This window comes from Notechis scutatus, chromosome 2 (genome assembly GCF_049901735.1).
Source record: "Notechis scutatus isolate UNSWTSFEM ecotype Mainland chromosome 2, rNotScu1.2, whole genome shotgun sequence".
Classification (NCBI taxonomy): domain Eukaryota; kingdom Metazoa; phylum Chordata; class Lepidosauria; order Squamata; family Elapidae; genus Notechis; species Notechis scutatus.
The window spans coordinates 189,841,651-189,861,749 of record NC_142010.1 but is presented as its reverse complement, the minus strand read 5'-3'; the positions used below and the strand labels follow the sequence as shown (position 1 = coordinate 189,861,749).

Genomic DNA, 20,099 nt, shown 5'->3' with positions numbered 1-20,099 from the left:
AAAGATGTTTCTATTGGGTGGCTGTTTTTTTTTCTTTCAGAAAACATCATTTTACCATTAAAAAGTTTAAAATGGTAGGACAGGTAACATTTTGGAAGAAGTCCAAACATCTCTGAAAAAAAAATGGAAGGAATACAAGTTCTCAGGTGGTCCCTATAGCAATACATGCACGAATGTAGAATTTTTTTTTTTTTTTTTAAAAAAAAGAAAGGATGGGGGTGGGAGAGTAGTTTAGAACTCATTTATTCACATCCAAACATAATATGTATTAATTATGCAATTGAAATTAATCTGATTAACCAGTTTGAGTTAAGAGCCCTATTACAACTGAATGTGAAGTATGGAACAAGTAATGAAATTTAGAAATAATTTTCAGCATATTGGCCGTAAATAGTTCCCAATCAAGGGCTTTCTGTCTATACCATGAAAACTGAACTAGTATTCCTCTTATGGCAAGCATCTGCTTATAATGTTATATTTGTTTCTAATATAACCTTAAAACAGATGCAGAAATGTTGACGGGAAAGCAATTCTGAATTGGGATAGCATACTGTATTAACACATTTGTGTTTTTTCCCCTTAATAACAGGTCAGAATCTCCTTTTGTTTTGTTACATATAGTCCAAAATGAGCACATTAATTATAACCTGGGTGATCCTGCTACAGTAGACTGAGCATTTTAAAAAAATGGATAGACTTTTCTGCCTTACCCCACACCAGTATCTTATTTTGGGGAACCACAGAAATTGAAACCAAACAATGCAGTGGGGTTTTCACACTGTACTAGCAAAAGGGTCAAGACAAAGTGGCATGAAAGCAAGAGTAAGGTCAGAAGGCCTGTGATGGCGGTGTGCTGGATCCAAGGAGCATCCGTGAGACACGGGACATTGTAGCGTCTGGTAGTGCCATTCCCTCAAGGACGTTGGAATATGCATATGCAGTAATAAATAGATCAGTTATGTAATAAGGCAGTGTGTTGAACATGCATTTATCTTGTGGCCTGGAGTACCACAGAGAGAGACACATGATACCATACACATTCATTAAGTGTTTTTTTTTTTTTCAAGGCTATCCAGGCTAACTCTTCCAGAGCATTTCCTTGGTGAGAAGAGCAATTCGCTGAGGCTTGTCATTTTTCTTCTCCTTTATCAAGAGATGATGAACTGGCTTTAACAAAAAAATAAAATAAAAATAAAGCTGAAGAGAGCTGTTGGGGTTTTTGCACCATGGCTGCATCGTTCTGAATGTTTTATTTTTCTTTTTTTCTTTTTCAGATAAAAAACAAACAAACAACCAGCAGTTTTTAATGCAACCACAACTGATGTCCTCAGGATGCTCCAGATGTTTCCAGGTAACTCTGTAATTTTCTAACTGTGGTTTTGTCCAGTGAGCAAAGGTCAAAGTCAAACGTAGTGTTTGTGATGTGAAAATGTCCCGTTTCTTCTATAAGATTTACAATCTGTCATTCAAAAACAAAAGGAAAGGTTAAATTTAAACACTTCTGATCATCTCATCTGTAAGATTTTCAGATAAAATGTAGCATTACATTGTTTCTTTGTCCATGGGCCTGAGCATGATACATGAATGCCAACAATAGCTTTATGCTTGTTATAACCTTCCTTAATTTTTTTGTTTATTTATTTCTCTTAAATCATTTTAAAATAAAATTTGTAGACTGCTACAGATCTTTCCAGGCAAGTATCCTACTAACTGGAGAAATGAAGTAACAAACTGAACAGCAACTCTTAATTGGCAATTCTCAGTTATGACTCTGCTTGATTCGGCTATTTGCTGACCTGAAAATGTCATACGCGTATTGTAATTTACTATGATCTATTCAAACCCTTTTTTCTTTCTTTCTTTTAAATAAATTTTATTAAGTTTCCAAATTTTAAAAACATAAAATTTTATACATTGTTATCAACATCAAAACATCTTTTGCATCTCCTCACATTTTTCAGTATATGTATTTACTTATTCCTTTACCATTACATCTTACTCTTACTATAAATCAATATCTTTTATCCTTACATCTCAATCTTCTCCATGGTATATTTACATATTCCCTCATTCTTTTCCTAATTGCCTTTTTATTTTCTTTTTATTTTTAAACCACTCATCCCAGGCATCCCAGGCCCTATAATAAATTGAATCTTCTCCGTCTTTTATTTTCATCGTTAGCCTGTCCATCTCTATACAATCTATTATTTTTTTATAACCATGCCTTCCAGTGAAACCCTTTTTTTCTTCCAGAGTTGTGAGTACGAAATCCTTGCAGCTGTTAATATATGTAACATAATATATCTATCTGTTTTATTGCATTTTTGTGTTATTATACCTAATAAAAAAGTTTCCGGATTAAATTCAATTTTTTGATTCGTGATTTCTTCTATCCATTGTCTAATTGTATTCCAATATTTTTTCACTTCCTGGAATGTCCACCAGGTATGAAAATAAGTGCCTTTTTCTTTTCCACATTTCCAACAATTTAGGTCTGAATTAAACATTTTTGCCAATCTAGCGGGAGGAAGATGCCATCTGTAGAACATTTTGTATTGATTTTCCTTGTATGCTGTGGATGTAATTAATTTGTAATTTGATCCCCACATTCTCTCCCAATTGTCCAGGTCTATATTGTGGCCAACATTTTTCACCCATACCACCATCGTCTCTTTGACCACCTCCTCTTCCATTTTAAAATCTAGTAGAAAGTTATATATTCTTGAAATCATTTTCTTTTCCATTTCTTGTAGAATTTTATCTAATTGATGCTTTTCCATGCAGAAACCAAATTGTTCTTTGTCCTTCTGATATCTGGCCTGAATTTGCATGTATGGCCACCAATCTATCTTTATAATATTTTGTTGCTGTAATTCTTGTCTCGTAAATCTTTTTACTCAAACCCTTTTCTGAATTAGTGCCCTTCAAATGTGTTGGAGATGACAATTATAATACAATATATTGTATAATGTGGCTTTAGCATTCTTAAGTTTCATCTAGAGGCCTTTCCCCCCTCTTCTATTCAAGAGCTTTTTAACTGAGATGAAAATGACCTAGATTGTTTACATCTTGTACATGCAAAGCACATGCTCTGCCTATGAATTAGAACTATTCCCAATAATCTTATACAGCTTAATTTGCTGTATACCATATATTGATGTATAAGGCAGTGTGAAACTATGGTATGAAATGCACAAATATTTCTCCAATTATTATATCCAAGCAGGCAGCCATACTATAAATAAAAGTATCCTCGACTTACAACAGATCATTTAGTGACATTTGAAATTACAACGGCACTGAAAAAGTGATTTATAGTACATCTTTCACACAACCATTAGAGCATCCCCATAGTCGTATGATCAAACTTTCAGATGCTTGGCAACTGAGTCATATTTATGATGGTTGCAGTGTTCCAGGGTCATGTGAATCACCTTTTGTGACCTTCCGACAAGTAAAATTAATGGAAAGGTCGGATTCACTTAACTTGGTTACTAACTTAACAACTGCAGTGATTCACTTAACAACTGCGTCAAGAAAGGTTTTAAATGTGGCAAATTCACTTAACAACTGTCTTACTTAGCAACATAAATTTTGGGCTGAACTGTCATCATAAGTAAAGGACCACATGTATATGCTTTTGATACTTAAAGAATAGCACAACCCTAGAACATTTTGGACTGAAAGACATAAAAATATTAAGAGCTGTACTATTAAGTGAGCAAGAAGCAAGCATTTCTGGCGAGATAGCCCAACTGAATAAATAACCTGGAACTCTGTAGTATTAAGAATATATATTTCCACCCATGTGGTTCCAGATCAGCAAGAGCTCATGAAAGGTTTAATCAGTCCACAATGTGAAACATACAGCATTACTAAAAATTAAATGTCAGCCTGCTGAGAAGCACCATGTTTAAAGTAGACGTTCATTTATTTCTGCCACACTGGTTTATATAGAAACTTTGGCTCCAACACTCCTCAGCTTGTGTCGAAGTAATGAGTTAGGAATGTAAATTAATTCTAAAATATGCTTCATTTAACCCTAGCTAATAAACCAGCCCAGGAAGATTTCTAGAAAAAAAATTCAGAAGTTTTTTTTTAAAAGAATGATCTATATTTGATATGCCTTCCTGTGGTACTCTGCCAAAACAGGGCTTTCCATTAACTCCCTTGATAATAAATTTAAGGAATTCAAAAGCTGTTAGGAAGTGTTAACAGATGCATTTTAAGCAATGCAGCACTCTTTAGAGGGATGAGAAATGAAACTTAGCTTTGGTTTGATTACTATCTATCCTTTTTAAGCTCCTAAATAAAAACAGCATGAACACTGGAATCCTACTCTTCATAAGGGCCTCTTGGAAATATAGTCCCAGGATTACAGCTGAGTAGGATGAATATTCACATTTAATAGAGGTGTAACTCAAGAATATAACCAGAAAACCTGAGGGCTTTTACTGACCATCTGCGAAAGGAAACCAAGTTTTTATATTCTTAATCTATTAAGAAATATTTGGCGGAAAAATAAGATAACAGCTGGCAAGATTTCAGATGGTCAGTTTTAAAATCACATTAAAAGTAATTCAGCTGAAGATGTAGGATGCAAAGTTCAAGACAGTTTTATTTAGGGTTTTTTTTGGTAAATTTTATTTGAGTTTTCACAAAAAGAAAAAAAATACAAATAAAACATCTTTTTTGAAAGTAGCGTAATCCCGGGTTACATTTCTTCGTACAGACACAAATTCAAGTTCATGCTCATTTTTATATTCTATTCCATATCTTATTACTATTTTACATTTTCTGCATAGCTTCTCCCCTCTTTTAATTTTCTCAATTTTATTTTAATTATCTCATCTCAATTCAAATCATTATATTTGTATTTTTTGTCTGTCCTGTTTCAATTATCTATTATCTTTTCTCATTAAACAAAATTTCTCCTGTAGTTACTGATTGGAGTATGACGCCTTTATATCTTTTAAGTTTATCCATTTAACTCTTATTTAGGCTTCAATATATACCCTAAAGTTATAACATTCAATATAATACATAACTTCCATTCGGATTCTGCTTGGTACATTCTTAAAATACACACTATATTCTTAAAAAAGAAAAAAATTATAAATGTATGTAATTAAAACAACACATTCCATTCCAATTCAATTCTATCATTAATATTAATATTCATTAAAGTCTTAACTTCTTTAACATTACTTTTCAATTAAATATCATACTTCTATGGGAACAATTATAAGCTTTCCATAATTAATTCCCCCCCTTCACTTATATTTTATAAAACATTAACTAATTAAAATGTTCCCGTCCCTTCCTAATTCAATTTTCTCATTTATTTTATTTCACTTATTTTATTAACAAACATTTCACTAAATTACACTAACTATTTTATCCCTCATTTTAATCATACATTGTTTCCAATTTTCTAAAGTTATTTCTATTACTAATATAACAATACAATCTTATGTACCTTTACAGAATCCCTTTTTCAGTTAGATTTTCACCTATTATCTCTAAATAGGTCCTGTTTCTCTATATCTTGCTCCAGTCCTTTGTAACTTCTTTTCCTTTCCTTCTTCCCTCTCTTCTTCTCTCTCCCCTTTTTACCCCCTTGTCTCTCTACTTTTATTTCTCTCTTCTGTATTCCCCCTTTCTGTTGCTTTCCAGTATTATATTTATTTTTCGAATTATTTTTCTTTTCTTTGGTTGTTTTTTTAAATCTTAAATTCTCCATTCTCTTTCCCCTCTTTCCTTTTTCTTCCCCACATAAAATTACTTGTTCATTAAAGATGGCTTCTTCTTTGTCCCAGTCTTCTTGTTTTGCAGACGTTTCTTGTTGTTTCTCATAGTTCCAAATCTCCATTTCTAAGAATTGAAAAACGAAGCCAAAAGAACCCTTCCCTTCTTGTGCATCTTCTTTGTACTTTTTCAGTTCCATTTTCAATTCATCCAGAAGTAGTGCCATTGTATAAATTTTTAAACAACCACCCGATTAATTTTAGTCATTCAAATGTAATAACCAAGAATCCAAAGATCACCAAATAATCCAAATACATGCAAGCTGTTTCTTTTTGCTCTTTTTTTTTCACTTTCTCTTCTTGGGGTTACTGTTTAGTTACAAAGTTTCAGTTAAAATGTATCTTTTAGAAGTCTTGTTGAAGTTTTACTGTAGATTCTTTTTAATTCCAGGCAGTCTCCTCCCTCTTCCAGATCCTGCCCTTATTTTTTTCTCTCCCTTCCTGCTTATGAAAAAAAAAAATTAGTGTCCAGAAATCCTTATTATCCCTTTGGCATTTTATTTTATTTTCAGCTTAATTGCCTATTGATGTCAAAGTGGATTTTTCCGATTTCTAATTTAAGTCTCTTAGTTGTCAGTATAGGGAAGGAGAGAGAAGAAAAAAAAAAAGCCAAACCTTTCCTTTTTCACTTTCCTTTGCTGCTTCCAACTCTTCTTTGGGAGCGATGTTATTTTTTTGTAAATTTAAATTCCAGGGTACCTTAGTTGTTGCTTTCACAATTTAACCTGGTCAACCAAAACTTTCACTTCTTATCTTCCTCCTGCACATTCTTTTCTGGTTGAGTTCTTCTTTGTGGTGGCCATTTCTGACCACCGCTGCAACCGCCTTCAGGAAATGGAGTAATGGCCAGCTGAGGAGGAGAGATACGGCTCTCCTCAGCCCTGCTGGCGGACTCCCCCCTCTTCACCACCTCTACGGGGTGGCTTAGCCATGAAACCAGCCGGCTCGGGGCGCTCCAGCGGCGAGCCCAGACCGAAACCGCGCACGATCGCGGATTTCTGTCTGTCGCCGAAGAGACTTCAAACCGGAAGGGCAGTTTTTAGTTTTGATGAAGTAAAACTACACATTGTCGTTTAATGTAATATATAGTTCTGGTTTCCCTTTAATTTCACTGCAGTCAATTTGGCAGCAACAATATAAAAGCTTCTACAACAGAACGTGTGTGTGTGTATGTGTGTATGTATGTATGTATGTATGTATGTATGTATGTATGTATGTATGGTATTCAGCTTTATTCTGGTATTTTCCCATGTCATTATAGTTGTGCTTTTAAAGTTGTAGCAACATTTCAGCAGAATCTCATCTGCTATCATCAGGCTTTTGTATTGTGTTCGTCTGTGAGTCAGACTTTTACAGTTGTTTCAGTTTTAAAAGCACAACTATAATGACGTGGGAAAATACCTGAACAAAGCTGAATACCATACATGTAAGTACCCGCAAAAACTTAAGAAAACATATGTATATATATATATGCCAAGGAGCATGGAACGCTGTCGACTTTCCAATCGACAAGCCCAGCACCTTTAATCACTGAGCCATCATCCCTCCCAAAAACAGGATACAAATCAATACATTATTTATCAAAAATAAAAATAAAAATTATGTCTACCTCCTTGAATTATTTATAATAAAAATAAAGTGGGATAGGGCGTTGGTACTTACCTGATACGCCCGTTCTCTGTGAGCTGTGAAGAGCATCCAGAAATGGGAGGTGCTTCAGTCTCTTCTGGAAAGGCTGGGCTTAAAACTCTGGGACGCTCCTCCTCCTCCACGGGATACCTCCCCAGCATCCCCCAGTTTTGCGAAGACTGAGTGCCAAAGTCCAGGACTCATCACCTAATCTAGATCCCTGACCGGAACCCCACCAGATGGAAAGAAATGGGTGGGGCTGGATGCTCTTCACAGCTCACAGAGAACTGGCGTATCAAGTAAGTACCAACGCCCTTTCTCCCATAAGTTGTTCAGAGCATCCAGAAGTGGAACATACCAAAGCTTGGCCTGTCCTTAGGGAGGGACTCCGTCTGGATCGAAATCCACTCCTAAACTCTGTGGACCCTCTGCATGACTCTTCTGCCAAATGAAGCATCCGCTGAGGCATAGACATCAATTTTATAATTTCTGACAAAGGGCGATGGTGAAGCCCAAGTCACCGCTCTGCAGATTTCGTCTATGGAAGCCCGTGTGGCCCATGCTGCTGATGTTGCCGCACTCCTTGTCGAGTGGGCTGTAATGCCCTTAGGAACTGAGATGGAATGGCATTCGTAACTTTTAGCTATGGTGGCTCTCAACCATCTACCAATGGTCGTCGACGACACCTTGTGTCCTAAAGTGGATGGGTTGAAGGATAGGAATAGAGCCTCAGATTTTCGAAATGCCGCCGTGCGGTCTAGATAGATGCTTAATGCCCTTCGAACGTCAAATCGATGCCATTGATGCTCCAGTCTATGAGATGGTTTCGGACAAAAATTTGGAAGCACCAACTCCTGCGCTCTGTGGAAGGCTGAATTTACTTTAGGGGTGAACGATGGATCCAATCTGAGAACCACTCTGTCCGCATGAAACACGCACAGGTCCTTTCTCATCGACAATGCTGCCAACTCGGAAATCCTCCTTGCTGATGTGATCGCAATTAAGAAGACCACCTTATATGTCAGGAATTTGAGACTAGCGGTTCTTAAAGGCTTGAACGGGCCAGTTGTAAGTGCGGTTAACACCTTGTTGAGCTCCCAAGTGGGATAGCGGTGAATTACAGGAGGTCGTAAGTTTGCAGCACCCTTAAGAAAGCTGTGGACATGTGGATAGTGTGCTATGGAACAAAGGTCACCCCAGGATATCACCAAGGCTAAGGCCGCCACCTGTCTGCGTAAAGTATTTGGAGATAGGCCCTTGGTCAACCCCTCCTGTAAAAAGTCCAATAATTGTCCTATTGATGGGGCGGTTGGGTCGATCTTAGACCCCCGGCACCAGTGACAGAAAGCGGACCACGTGGCCTCGTATATACGATTTGTAGAGGACCGTCTGGATGCTTGTATGGTGGCAATGGCATCCTCTGAAATCTGTTGGGTCCTTAAACGGCTCTGCTCAACCTCCATACGGCTAGGCTGAGCCATTGTGGGTCCGGGTGAAGTACCGGCCCTTGCGAGAGGGAAACCCTCGACGGTGGAATTTTCCAAGGTTGTTCTCTCGACAGGTCCTGTAAGTCCGCAAACCATGTTCGCCTGGGCCAGTAAGGGGCGACCAATATCAATTCTGCTCGTTCCTCCAATAACTTCTGGATCAACCTGGGTATTACAGGGAGTGGAGGAAACAAATATAGAAGTCCGGGAGGCCACTGACCGCAGGGCGTTGACGGCCTCTGCCCCCTGAGTCGGGTACCTTGAAATATACCAGGGCAATTGGGCATTGAGGGGAGAGGCAAATAGATCGATCACCGGTTGCCCAAACCTCCGCACTGCTTTCTGGAAGAAAGACGGGTATAGGCGCCACTCTGTCTGATCTATCGTGGCCCTGCTGAGCAAGTCCACTTGTGTGTTTAAGGCCCCTGCTATGTGCTCTGCCTTGAGCAAAAGCAGATTGGCCTCGCCCCACTTGAACAACCTGGACGTCTCCAGCATCAGAAGTTTGGAGTGGGTACCCTCCTGTCTGTTTACGTGGGCCTTGGTTGTGATATTGTCTGTCAAGACCAGAATGTGGCGTGATTGGAAAAGGGGTAGAAAACTGCGTAACGCCAGATGAACTGCTTGCAGCTCCAACAGGTTAATGCTTTGTGATTGTTTAGAAATAGTCCAACTTCCCTGTGCAGTGTGGGATTGGAAGTGAGCTCCCCATCCTACCAGGCTGGCATCGGTTGTGATCGTTGCCCTGCAAGGTTCCTTGAAAGGACACCCCTTGTTTATCGTGTTTTCCGACCACCAGCGAAGCGATCGGCGAACATTGTGCGGTACCTTTATCCGGACGTTGGAAGTGGCTCTTCTGGATCGCTGGAAAGGTAGCAGGAACCATTGCAGATCTCTAGAATGGAATCGAGCCCAAGGAACAATGGAAATACAAGAAATCAGTTTCCCTAACAGTTGAGACAGAACTGCCAGGGAAACCCTCTTTAAGGCTCTGATCTCTCTGGCCAAAGACTGGATACTATTCAACCTGTCCTGAGAGAGAAAAACCTTGGCCTCCATGGTATCTATCACTGCCCCCAAATGAACTAACCTAGTTGAAGGGATCAAATGGCTTTTATCCCAAATTATGCAAAAGCCATGACCTTGAAGGGTCTCCAGAGTAATCTTGGTATCCAAATTTGCTTGATGTCTGGAAGATGACAAAATTAAAATATCATCCAGATAACATTGTAAACGAATAGATTTGATCCTGAGGGAGGCAGCCAAAGCCGCCAGGACCTTAGTAAAAGTCCTAGGGGCCAAAGCCAGACCGAATGGTAGGGCAATATATATTCGTAGTGCCGATCAGAATAGCAAAATCTAAGATATTTGTAGTGAGCAGGTCTAATTGGTATATGTAGATAAGCCTCTGTCAGATCTATAGAGGTCAGGACATCGTTGTCTCTGATGCTGAGCAGAATGGACTGGAGAGTAGTCATCTTAAATTTTCGATAAACCAATGATCTGTTCAGACGTTTGAGGTCCAGAATTGCCCTCCAGCCCCCAAACTCTTTGGGACCACAAACAATAGACAGTAACAGCCTTGACCCCTTTGTTCAGATGGGACCTCTTCTAATGGCCCGAATATGCAGAAGATGATTGATAGCCTCCTGCATCAATGCTCTCTTAATGGGGTCCGTGGACCTAGGGGCTCCTAATGAAAAAGTTCGGGGGAGGATTGAAACTCTAGTGCCAAACCAAACCTAACAGAGTCCCTGACCCATGCATCAGAGGTGGAGCTGTCCCATTGATCAGAAAACAATTTTAGCCGCCCTCCAATGTGAGCTGCTGTCAAGGACTCACTTGGGGCGACGAGAAAACCGGCCTCCGGTACTTCTGGGGTTTCTTCTGTTTTGGCCTCCCCGCTGACCTCTATCAGAAGATTCCGACCTATCCTGTCTAAAACTAGGCCTGTAGCCTGATGTTCTTTGCGATCTGGGAACGTATGGGCCTTGATAGTAGGGCCAAAAGGAGCCCCTTTGAAACGACTGGGGCGTTCTGTTTTCAGACCTCCGAAAAAGAGGGGGAAGCACTTTTTTCTTGTTTCTATTCTCAATAAGCAGGGGCTCCAAGACATTGCCAAATAATTTATCCCCCAATATTGGGGCTGATGCCAGCTTGCATTTATGCTTGGTATCCGCCTGCCAATGTCTGAGCCATAGCAGTCTCCGTGCTGATACGTGAGATGCTATGGCTCTAGACGAGAATTTGACTGCATTAAAGTGGCGTTGGTGGAGAATTCTGCCCCTGCAATAATCTTAGCAATATCCTGGTGGGCTCTGACATTTGACACCAGCAATATATCCCTCAAGCGAAAGAGCCATCGTAGGGAGGACTGTGTAAAAAAGGATGCAGCTGTAGCTGCCCTAATGGCCCAGGCGTCAGAAACATGCTCCCTACGGAGTGCCAACTCTGCTCTCTTTTCCTCCAGTCTCAGGGCTTCCTCGGCCTCATTGGGAAAGGCTGAAGAGGCCAGTGCCACAATGGGCTCACCCACCTCCGGCGTTTTGAGAAAATTTGAAAACTCTGGTGCCAAATTATAATATCGTTTATCGTACCCTGTTGGGGCTGGGTAGGATGCTGCTGATGCCCATTGATTTTGTACTAATTCAGCAAACATACGAGGGACAGGAATAGTTTCTGTCTCATTAGCTGGTTGTGAAAATATTAGATCCTCGGATGCGTCCTGAGACCCTGTTGACAATGGATGAGGGCTTGATGTGCCTAGTTTAGCGGTGTTCTTTGCTTTGAACAGTAAAGATTTAAAGAGGTGTGGACGAAAAAGGCCAGAAAAGGTAGGTTGGTCCGGAATGAGGCCTTCATCATCCAACATTCCTCGTTCTCATGGGTCAGCCTCTGGCAACCCAAAGTCCATCTGATGGATCGACCCCACCTCCATGGGAACATCCTGGTCATCTAATTCCACCTCCTCTCGAATACCCTGGACTGGTATGTCAGGAATATTGGGGAATACCTGAGTTTGATGATGTCCCATATGCTCAAAGGATCGAGCAGACAGGGATCCCGCTTCCGAAGTAGCCGAAAAGTGTCTGGTCCAGATGGATTGCTGAACTCCAGCCCCAATGCCCTTTTGTATGGCCATCTCCATCCATTGCCTCATTTCGATGGGAATAGTCTCAGGTAATCCCTCCTCCTGTCTTAAACCAGCAGCTGTAGGGGTGAAGGTTGCCTCTGGGATTCGCCAGGCAGTGCTCATTGGAGGAGATATGCCTACGGGAGGCTGTCCAGAAATAGCCTGTCTGGGCTGGGTGGATAAGTCCAAGGGCCCCAACAATGTACTTGGTCCCTGATCTGATTGTTGTGTCATAGCCATCTTGTCCGCCTCCCTGGCCCGTTTCTGCAACTGCCTTTCCAAGGCTTGGTGCAGTCTATGGGCATCCTTATCCACCGCCTTAGAGACCTTTTGGGGGCCCACTGACTTATCTCGGGACTTATTTGTCTTGAAGCAGAAGACGCTGTCACCTTCCATTGTGGAGGACTGATTCTCGTGCCTCTAACTTTAATTTTTTTAAAATTTATTATTATTATTATTATTATTATTATTATTATTATTATTTATTTATTTATTTATTTATTTATTTATTTGTACTTAGGGGTGATGCCAGCCCTGTGGTTGAAAGTAGAATGCTTCTCCAGGAGTGTAAGTCTATATATATATATCTATATACACATACATATATACACATACATACATATATTTATATTTATATTTAATTTATATTTAATTTATATTTATATTTATATATTTATATTTAATTTATATTTATTTATGTATGTATGTATGTATGTATGTATGTATGTATGGATCTTTGGTTGAACCTCAGAAAACACACACACACACACACATATATATGTATGTATGTATGTATGTATGTATGTATTTTTCTTAAGTTTTGCGGGTACTTACATGTATGGCCTTCAGCTTTGTTCGGGTATTTTCCCACGTCATTATAGTTGTGCTTTTAAAGTTGTAGCAACGTTTCAGCAGAATCTCATCTGCCATCATCAGGCTTCTGTATTATGTCCGTCAGTGAGTCAGACTTTTACAGTGGTTTCAGATTTAAATTTGGGGCAGCCTATTGCTGTGCCAGAATGGTTTTTTCTTCATCCTGATTGGTTGGGAGTCTTGGTCTGTGTTTATTGGTCTCGGAGTTTGCTGTGTTCTGCTTGATTGGTGTCTCTAATATCTTCTGTCTGTTTTTTTTGGCTCTTTTTGTATCTTGATTGGCTGGCAGCATTGTGTTACTTTATTGGAGGTCTTTAGTGCAGCTTGGCCGGGTAAATGGACGGCTATCATTAGTTAGGAAGCTGGGTTTCATCTGGGTGCCTGGTTGGGATGTGTTTGAGCTGGAGGTATCAGGGGGGATCTGTTTGTGCCCAGGTGTTTGCCTGGCTTGTGGTGTGGAGATTTGTGAGTGCAGGCTTCCAAATGATTGACAGCCTGGTGGAATCATCTCTTCTGTTCATGCTTTCTGGTCTTTTTTCAATCTCTATGGCTTCTCTGATGATTCTGTGGCTGGAATTTTCTATGGTGGCTAGGGTTTTGGTGCCATTGAAGTTGATGCTATGACCTGTCCAACACATGGAAGCCACAGGTCATAGCATCAACTTCAATGGCACCAAAACCCTAGCCACCATAGAAAATTCCAGCCACAGAATCATCAGAGAAGCCATAGAGATTGAAAAAGACCAGAAAGCATGAACAGAAGAGATGATTCCACCAGGCTGTCAATCATTTGGAAGCCTGCACTCACAAACAAAAAATCTCCACACCACAAGCCAGGCAAACACCTGGGCACAAACAGATCCCCCTGATACCTCCAGCTCAAACACATCCCAACCAGGCACCCAGATGAAACCCAGCTTCCTAACTAATGATAGCCGTCCATTTACCCGAAGCCAAGCTGCACTAAAGACCTCCAATAAAGTAACACAATGCTGCCAGCCAATCAAGATACAAAAAGAGCCAAAAAACAGACATAAGATATTAGAGACACCAATCAAGCAGAACACAGCCAAACTCCGAGACCAATAAACACAGACCAAGACTCCCAACCAATCAGGATGAAGAAAAACCATTCTGGCACAGCAATAGGCTGCCCCAAATTTAAATCTGAAACCACTGTAAAAGTCTGACTCACAGACGGACACAATACAGAAACCTGATGATGGCAGATGAGATTCTGCTGAAACGTTGCTACAACTTTAAAAGCACAACTATAATGACGTGGGAAAATACCCGAACAAAGCTGAAGGCCATATATATATATATATACACACACACACACACACACACACACATATACATATACGTGCCTATATCTACATGTAAAACTGTGTTTATGGGAAACAGTATCTAAGGGTCCCCAACAAGGGAAACCCCCAAGCGCTCCAAGCAAGAAATATTCTGGATCCCTGGTCCCCAACAAGGGAAACCAGCTATACAGGGCCTGGATGAATCCTTTCCTATCAAAAACGTCCCGCTGTTTGAAATGGCACTTGCGGCTTCACTCCAATATAATGATCCAAAAGCAATTGCAAAAGGAAAAAAATCCTGTTTAAGGACTAGCCTGCTTATCCAACGCCAGCAAGATAAAAGAGAAATAATGCCAGGGAAGTGGAGTGGGAAGGTACCTGCCCCGGTCCCCAAGAAGGGAAACCAGCGGAGAATGACGCCTGTGATACTTAGGCGTGAACTTGAAGCCAGCCGTTGAAAATGGCGGGAAGGCAGAATCTCCGCTGTTAATTGCCTAAGCAGTTTAACGAGCCGCTGCTGCTGACTCTCTAAATTGTCAGATAAATGATCCTGTCAGTCGAAACGGCAAGGAGAAGTGAGCCGCGGCTGCGAGCGCTCCTCCAAGATTGCAGAGATAAGATGATCGGGGGGTTAGATAAGCTAATTGCCTGAAGCGGCTGTCTCAGGCTACGTGTGGAGTGGCTGGCGGCTCTCAAACTGATCGGGGGGATAACCCAGTAGAGCCACAAGCCTTGAAATCACCAAATTAATTGGGGGGAAATTTACAAGCCGAATTAACCCAAGAGCAAACCTGAATTTTGACTAGCTGAATCGGAAAACCGTTCCAATCAAGGAGTGCACAACCTCTTACCATGAAGACTGAGCTAAAACTGGGGGACGCTGGGGTGGTGTCCCGTGGAGGAGGAGGAAGAGCGTCCCGGAGTTTTAAGCCCAGACTTTCCAGAAGAGACTGAAGCACCTCCCACTTCTGGATGCTCTGAACAGCTCATGGGAGAAATAAATGAATAATAAATAAACATACATTTTCTCTCTCTTCATATTGGAGCCTAGAACAGCTTCAATAATGAGATGAGCAAAACATAAATTTAATAAATAAATATTGGGAAGCGTTAGCATTGATTATAAAATATACTGATGTAATTCATGATAATCTACCATTTAAATGATAAACTACCAAGTTAAAATCTGAAATAGAAGTACATCATTTTCTGATTTAGGGGTCAGCTAAGTTAATATCATGATATGAAGCCTAGCATTACCATAACACTCAAGGAGATAGTCATGGGCTTTGATTTTAAGGGTAACTGAGAATCACTTCAGGTATTATGATTAACTAGACCCCATTTCTCAAATCTGAAGCCTACAGACTCATATCAATTGATCCAGCTGATCTCAAGTGAGATTGCACTTTTTTTGTAACTTCACCACATGATAAATCAAGAACTTACTGGTGTAAGAGTTTTAAATAAATAATGTGGAGAAAAATGCATGTATGTCAGTGTGTGTCCCTAGCTCAGGTAGCTTATACGAAGATCCTGAAGTAGTAGGTTGGGCTTAGAAACAGCAACTGGCCTGAAGCCATGCAGTTACTGTAGTTCCATGGTTAAAGATGGGCCCAAATCTAAATGGCACCCACAAAAAAATGAACCAAGATTTTGCAATGAACAAATAGATTAACGACTGCTTTTATATTTGGGAGTGTGTATGTAGGATAAAGGCAGAGAGTATGAATATGTGTTATACTGGGAAATTTTCATTATTATTATTATTATTATTATTATTATTGTTGTTGTTGTTGTTGTTGTTGTTGTTGTTGTTGTTGAAGTCAATATTGTAAGCCGTGTTAAGTGCAGAAAATTCTGTATTTTAAAAGTTTCATAGTGCACTAATTTCCGTGAAAAAAGAATTGTTTGTCATTGAACCACACCAAAGTACTAATGCATAAAGTCCATAAATAAATGAAAATAACTAATTCAAATTTCAGTATTGCAGATCTAAATTGAAATCTGAATTATGTGAATTCAGATGAGGGTAGTGCATCCATCCTTGCTCTATTTGACCTCTCGGCAGCTTTCGATACCATCAACCATGGCATTCTTCTGGAGCAGCTTTGGGAGATGGGAGTGGGAGGCCTTGTGCTATCCTGGTTCACTTCCTTTCTTTGCGGCCACTCTCAGTCAGTGTTGATAGGAGGGGAGAGGTCCAGCCCTCGCCCACTGCTTTACGGGGTTCTGCAGGGCTCAGTACTCTCTGCTCCTGTTCAACATTTATATGAAGCCGCTGGGTGAGATCATCTGTCACCATGGATTGAGGTATCACCAATATGCTGATAATACTCAACTGTATATCTTGGCCCGTGGTGAGTTAAAATGATGCCGTGTCCTCCCTCCCGCAATGCCTGGAGGGTGTTAGGGGCTGGATGGGGAGCAACAGATTGAAATTAAACCCTGACAAGACCAAGTGGCTCTGGGTTTGGGGTTCATTGGCTCAGGGAGAATTGCCACCTTTGGTCTTGGATGGGGTCTTGGATACCCCAAGCAGACCCTGTGCGTAATCTGGGGGTTCTCCTGTACTCACGACTCTTGCTCAAAGAACAGGTGGTGATTGTGGCCGGGAGGGCTTTTGCGCAACTGTGGGTTATGCGCCAGTTATGCTCTTTCCTGGACCAACAATCCCTTCTCACAGTCACTCATGCCCTGGTCACTTCCCATCTTGACTATTGCAACACGCTCTACATGGGGTTGCCCTTGAAGAGCATCCAGAAGCTCCAGTTGGTGAAAAATGCAGCGGCCTGCATAGTTTTGTGCAGACCCCGATGTGCACATGTATCACTCTCCTGCAGGAGCTGCATTGGCTACCGATTTGCTTCCAGCTGCAATTTTCAAGGTGCTGGTTGTCACCTTTAAAGCCCTTCATGGCTTGAGACCAGGTTATCTGAGGGACCGTCTCTTGCTGGTCACATCTACCCGACTCATCAGAGGGGGGACGCAAGGAATGCTGAGGTCCCATCCCTGAGGGACAGACACCTGGTAGGACCCAGAAGAAGGGTCTTCTCCGTGGTGGCTTTCTCTCTCATCTTCGGAAAATACTTGATTATAATTTGAACATTCAGGAAATTCCTTTCAGTGTGAATTATGCTTTTGTAGGACTGAATAGATTATAAAAAAATGTGAGACACTAATATTTTGATTGAAGGATTTGCTTTCTGTTGAAAAATAAAATTTAGATTTCGACTTTGTTTTTTTTTAATAAAACGTTGGTTTTGGAAAACTGTTTAAAAGACATAGAAGCCCTCACCTGTTGCAGTATATGTCTTTCTCTTAGAGTCATTAACCTTCTGTGAAGCTCAACTAATTCATCAAGATATGCCTGAAAATAAATAATTACAGATTAAAACAAAAAATGCAAAGTTTGCCAGTTTGTGAAACCGCATAGTTTTGTTCACAAATATTTTCAATTTTATATGATCTTACCAACACAGCAGCAATAAACAATATACATGTAGTAATACAAAATGCTAAAGGAATAATTAAGAAATATTTTATGAAATCACATGCCATTTACATATAAATGTATATACAAATTTTCACTTTTATGTAGATGTTGATTTCAATTAGGTTTTCTGTCTAAATTTAGATTCTAATGTATAGACGCATGTTTTAAACATTCTTTTTCTATTTACCTTATCACAATCACCATTCTTAATCTGTTTTTCAGATTTACTTTGTTTTATAGGACTCTTTACTTCCAGAATCTACAAAACAAAAAGAGTAAATATTTAAGGACATTACAAATTAAAAACTAAAATATTTTAAACTATGTTGGTCAGATGACTTTGTTCTGTAAGCGGATCTAAAGCCAATTTATATATCCTAATTATATCTCCTGTTATATACCTTAAGAGCAGAAATTAAAGCAACAAACTAATTATAAATAAATTTGAACATCGAAAGACTTTGGAATTATCAAGTAAATGAATACTAATGGAAGAACTTTCAGAAATGATTCAGTAATATACTATGTCTTATCTAGTATCAACTCTTCAATTTATTTATAGATAAATGTGCCATATTTTTATAAATTAGCTTTAAAATAAGGTCATGGCACTTGAGTTTTGTTTCTAAACTTCTACAATGCAAGAATTATATCCATATGTTGAAGTCTCTGTTTGTACATAGTTCTTCTATGAGCAGGGATCTACCATTTTCAGAACAGTTTCACGAGCATTGATCTACTTGAGCATTGATTTAGAACAGGGGTGTCAAACTCGCGGCCTGTGGCCTGGATGCGTCACGTGCTGGCCCTGCCCCCGCCCAGTTTAGTGAAGGGGAAAAACGTCCCAATACGTCATGTGATGACCCAAGTTTGACACTCCTGATCTAGAGGTATTCATTTTTCTACTCAAGTAAAATCAGTAACTTTAACATAGTGCTTAATAAGTGTCAAGAATACAGAGTCTTTAGAAGTAGTTGGACGATAACAAATCTAAGTAACAGGAAATAAGAACAGATTGTTGTTGACTAAATTGATTCATGCATACATATGACATTACTTGGAAAAGTGTCATTTGGTGACTTTGGGTTATTTTAAAAAATAATATTTTAAGCTAATTTTCAAAGAAATTAGAAGTATAGTCTTTGATTTACAACTATTCATTTAGCAGCTTTTCGAAGTTATAACAGCACTGAAAAAGTGATTTACAACTAATACTTGCACTTACAAGGATCTTATAGCATCCCCAGTCCCTGATCAAAATTTGGGTGCTTGGCAAACAATATGTATTTATGACAGTTACAGTGTTCCAGGATCATGTGAACACCATCTGTAACCTTTCCAGCTGCTACTGACAGTGAAGTCAATAGGGGAAGCCAGATTTGTTTAATGAATACACAATTTACTTAACAACAGCAGTGATTCGCTTAACAATTGTGACAAAAATGATCATAAAATTGGGTGCCATTTACTTATAGGATATATAAATGTTGTGCACTTTACACATATCTTTGGAAGGATTCCCCTCCCCCTCCCCTGAAAATATTATAGGCTATAATAGCACAAATCAAATTCAGTAAGATCTGCACAAACTGGAAAGATTCAGGACTAATTAACACTAATCATTTATAAAACTAAAGAAGGCTCACAAAGTTGGTAAAATAAAAATGTTTACTGGAAAAAATTAAACAACAGAGACTACTGTGCTCATACCAAAACACGATACCTGGTTATTGTTGGTTTTTAATAAAGGTGGAGGATCATGGTGTAGAGGTGAAGATGCAGAACTGCTATCACTGTCACTTCCATCACTTAAACTAACCCTGAGCAAAAATAAAAAATGGAAGAGGAATGAAAAGGTAAGAAGCAGGTCAATACACAAATGAAAAATTCAAGTGTTCCCAACTTACTACAGATTACGAACACCCTATATCAGTGGTCCCCAACCTTTTTTGTACCAGGGACCAGTTTCACGCAGAAACACTTTTTCAAGGACCGGGTGAGGGGCGTGGAGTCCGAAATTGGAAACTTTGCTTGCAGAAGTTTCATTACCTGACTAGGTAACATCTGATGTTGTTACCTAGTCGGTTAATAAAACGTCCGCCAGCAAACCACCAAGTTCAGGGAGCGCCAAGGCCTCCTCATTGCAACCCTGAGCGACAGATATTCTCTTCTATTGGGACATTTAAAACGGAGGGTTTCAGCAGATTCAGGAACTGCGCCTGGCTGAGGAGTGCCTTCAAAACTGAGCGCTGGGCGGCGGCGGCCCACGGCTGTCTCTGCGGCTCAGGACAAGTCCCTTCAGGATGGCTGAGAAGCCCCGCCTCTCGGCCCTGCCTTCCTCAGCCTCATCCCTCAGGTGTCTCC

The 20,099-nt window shown here is 39.9% G+C and overlaps 1 protein-coding gene across 2 annotated transcripts in view; it reads right to left on the bottom strand.

Moving 5' to 3' along the window:
• Positions 1 to 229: 229 nt before the first annotated feature.
• The window catches only part of MLLT3 (MLLT3 super elongation complex subunit), a 147,810-nt gene continuing 127,940 nt past the window's right edge, over positions 230 to 20,099 (bottom strand). For both annotated transcript variants that reach the window (XM_026680277.2, XM_026680278.2), the window contains exons 9-12: positions 19,459 to 19,555; positions 17,923 to 17,994; positions 17,538 to 17,609; positions 230 to 1,459 (exon numbers count right to left, since the gene is read on the bottom strand). In XM_026680277.2, coding sequence (XP_026536062.1) covers positions 1,328 to 1,459; positions 17,538 to 17,609; positions 17,923 to 17,994; positions 19,459 to 19,555 — 373 coding nt within the window. In that variant the 3' untranslated portion in view covers positions 230 to 1,327. The remainder of the gene's footprint in view (positions 1,460 to 17,537; positions 17,610 to 17,922; positions 17,995 to 19,458; positions 19,556 to 20,099) is intronic.